The 2,331-nt window shown below is 46.3% G+C and overlaps 1 protein-coding gene across 1 annotated transcript; it reads right to left on the bottom strand.

The window, feature by feature from the left end:
* Positions 1-238: 238 nt before the first annotated feature.
* On the bottom strand, positions 239-1,377 carry LOC107084611 (beta-crystallin B2-like). The gene is made up of 5 exons (XM_015374533.1): positions 1,238-1,377; positions 1,046-1,164; positions 839-971; positions 611-753; positions 239-527 (listed from the first exon to the last, which is right to left on the bottom strand). Exons 1-5 carry the CDS (start codon positions 1,298-1,300, stop codon positions 359-361), a joined length of 627 nt encoding a protein of 208 aa, XP_015230019.1. The 5' UTR covers positions 1,301-1,377; the 3' UTR covers positions 239-358.
* Positions 1,378-2,331: the final 954 nt, after the last annotated feature.

Below are 2,331 nucleotides of genomic sequence, written 5' to 3'. Positions count from 1 at the left end.
CAGTGGGGTGGTCAGTGGGGTGGCTAGTGGGGTGGTCAGTGGGGTGGTCAGTGGGGTGGCTAGCGGGGTGGCCAGTGAGGTCGCCAGTGGGGTGGTCAGTGGGGTGGCAAGGGCATTTCACAGGGTGGCTTTGGCAACCCCTGACAACTCCCTAGTTGTGTGACTGGATTCAGGTAACATTACAGACCAAACGAGGATGTAAGAGCCCAAAGAGAAATCACTCGACCAAGGAGGATGTTAAGCAGAGAGGATTTATTAGTTTACTCCTAAGAATGAAGGTGGAAATTTTCAAAGATGGTGCTGCTAGATAGGTAAAGGTTCTCAAAGTCAGAATTCAGGACAGGAAAGAGTCACACGCTTAGTTGACGGGGTGAAAAGCGCCCCTCTGATGCCACTGCATGTCTCTGATGCGCCGAACTGACTGGATCTGAGGGATCTGAGCTCCAAACTCGGTGCTGTCTTCGTACTCTCCCTTTTCAAAAAGGTACTGAAAGCCTCTGTAACCTGGGTACTGATAGCCGACCCAGCTGGCGGGTGAGGAGAGAACAGCACGTCAGTCGTAAAACCAGCCAGCTTCTTTCCCAGTCATCTATCAGGAAGAGAAACTTACGTTCCACTCTGGACCCTGACGGAGGAAACCTTCTCCTGGTAGCCGTGAGCGTGGAAGCTGGGGACGTCATCATCAATGATTTCTATCTTCTTTCCTGCAAAGCGGGGGTTTTCATAAAGGACAATCTTGTGCTCCTGGCTGTCCTGGAAGGCAGAGCAACGAATCAGCACCTTCAGGCAGGCTACTGATGATGAGGATGATGAGGTGAACTGGAAATGTACTTCTTACCACTTTAATTGGGCGGAATGCAACAATGGTGTCGCTGCGCCTGCTGTTGGTCCAGGAATCCCAGCGAGGATACTCCCCCTTCTCAAACACATACTGCTCCCCCTTGCAGCCGGCCTGCTCGTATCCCACCCATCTGACACAAACAGACGCTCTCAGTCACCTGTTTGTCTGTTACCTCATTGGCTCGTTATCATGAGGCACACTCACGGTCCACACAGCACCAGAATGGAGCCCACTTTCTCCACGCCTGCTTCCTGGAGGTCTTTGCAGGGCCCAGTCAGCTCATGGCAGCGGCCCTGGAAGTTCTCCTGCTCGTAGATGACGAGCTGCACAGGGAGGGATCAGAACATTTCAGCGTGGGTGTCAGGAACCGCTGCAGTTCTGGTCCTGGATGCTTACCTTGAACGCGCTGCTTCCTGGCTGCTGCTGCTTGGATGCAGGGATCTGGTGATCTGTGGCCATAGTGAAGAGATGGACAAACCTGCAGAGAAACCTTAACACTGTTAGAAACACCACAGCTTCTGGTCCAAACTGAGATACTTTCACTCGTAAAGTCCAAACAGATCTCAGCTGTTAGCATTAAAATGTGGAAGAAGGAAAGTGTTTTTAACAGAGTTTATAAAACATTGACGAGAAATTAAACTGGGCTGGATGAACACAACCGTACCAATACCTGTCAGTGCCAGTGTGTCTGTGGCCGCACCAGGTTCTCAATATATACCAAACACCCTGAGGGAGGGGGGGGTAGATCGGCATGCCATAGGCCAAACATGATGGGTCACTGTACACCCCCCCACCACCACCACTCCAATCCACCCCACAGAGGGTCATCCTCCCACAAAGTTATTCCATTAGTTGTCAGTTTTGTGCAGCCGGTCATTGTTCCATATCCACATGATTCAGCACAAACAGTGCCAAGAGTCCCACAGCAACAATGAGAGGCAGAAGGATGGGAAAAGATGGGGTTTACTGCACCGGCTGGGGGGCGGGGGAGGGAAATACATCCCTGAAATGATCAGACTGGTTTCTATTGTAAAAACAGACTAAAGAGGAAGAAGCTCTGTAATCATTACTCAGCAGAAGAAACGTCTCATTAGTTTGACTTTATCAATAAATCCATCACTTCTGAACTCATTCACTTAATATTTATAACCTACTTAAAGACACCAACTTTATTAAATCATTAACATTTTTTTATCATTTTAACACAAAACCTCTTAAATAAACATTACATGATGAATATTTATTAGTTTAATATAGCTTATTTATGTAAAATAACTATTCAGCTTTAATTATTTAGTATTAATAGAGCATATTCATTCAAAATTAAAACTAAAGAGTGTATTCATTTAAAATAAATTGAGTTTATTGCTTCAATTGCATAATAATCTGGTTATCTTTATAGCTGCCTGTATTTAATAAAAACATAAAACTATCCTGGCTTCTCTTCATTGGCTTCCTGTTAAATCAGAATAGAATTTAAAATCCTCCTT

The sequence above is a fragment of the Cyprinodon variegatus genome, unplaced genomic scaffold (genome assembly GCF_000732505.1).
Source record: "Cyprinodon variegatus isolate N-32 unplaced genomic scaffold, C_variegatus-1.0 Scaffold105, whole genome shotgun sequence".
Lineage (NCBI taxonomy): Eukaryota > Metazoa > Chordata > Actinopteri > Cyprinodontiformes > Cyprinodontidae > Cyprinodon > Cyprinodon variegatus.
Note: the sequence above shows the minus strand (reverse complement) of the source record. Positions and strands in the feature narration are given on the sequence as shown.

Excerpts from the sequence above, each read along its gene's own strand:
- LOC107084611 (XM_015374533.1), bottom strand. The coding sequence starts at position 1,300 with ATGGCCACAGATCACCAGATCCCTGCATCCAAGCAGCAGCAGCCAGGA. Across the intron at positions 972-1,045 it reads ATTCTGGTGCTGTGTGGACC|ATGGGTGGGATACGAGCAGG; the intron begins GTGAGTGTGCCT and ends TGTTTGTGTCAG. Across the intron at positions 528-610 it reads GTCAGGGTCCAGAGTGGAAC|CTGGGTCGGCTATCAGTACC; the intron begins GTAAGTTTCTCT and ends CTCACCCGCCAG.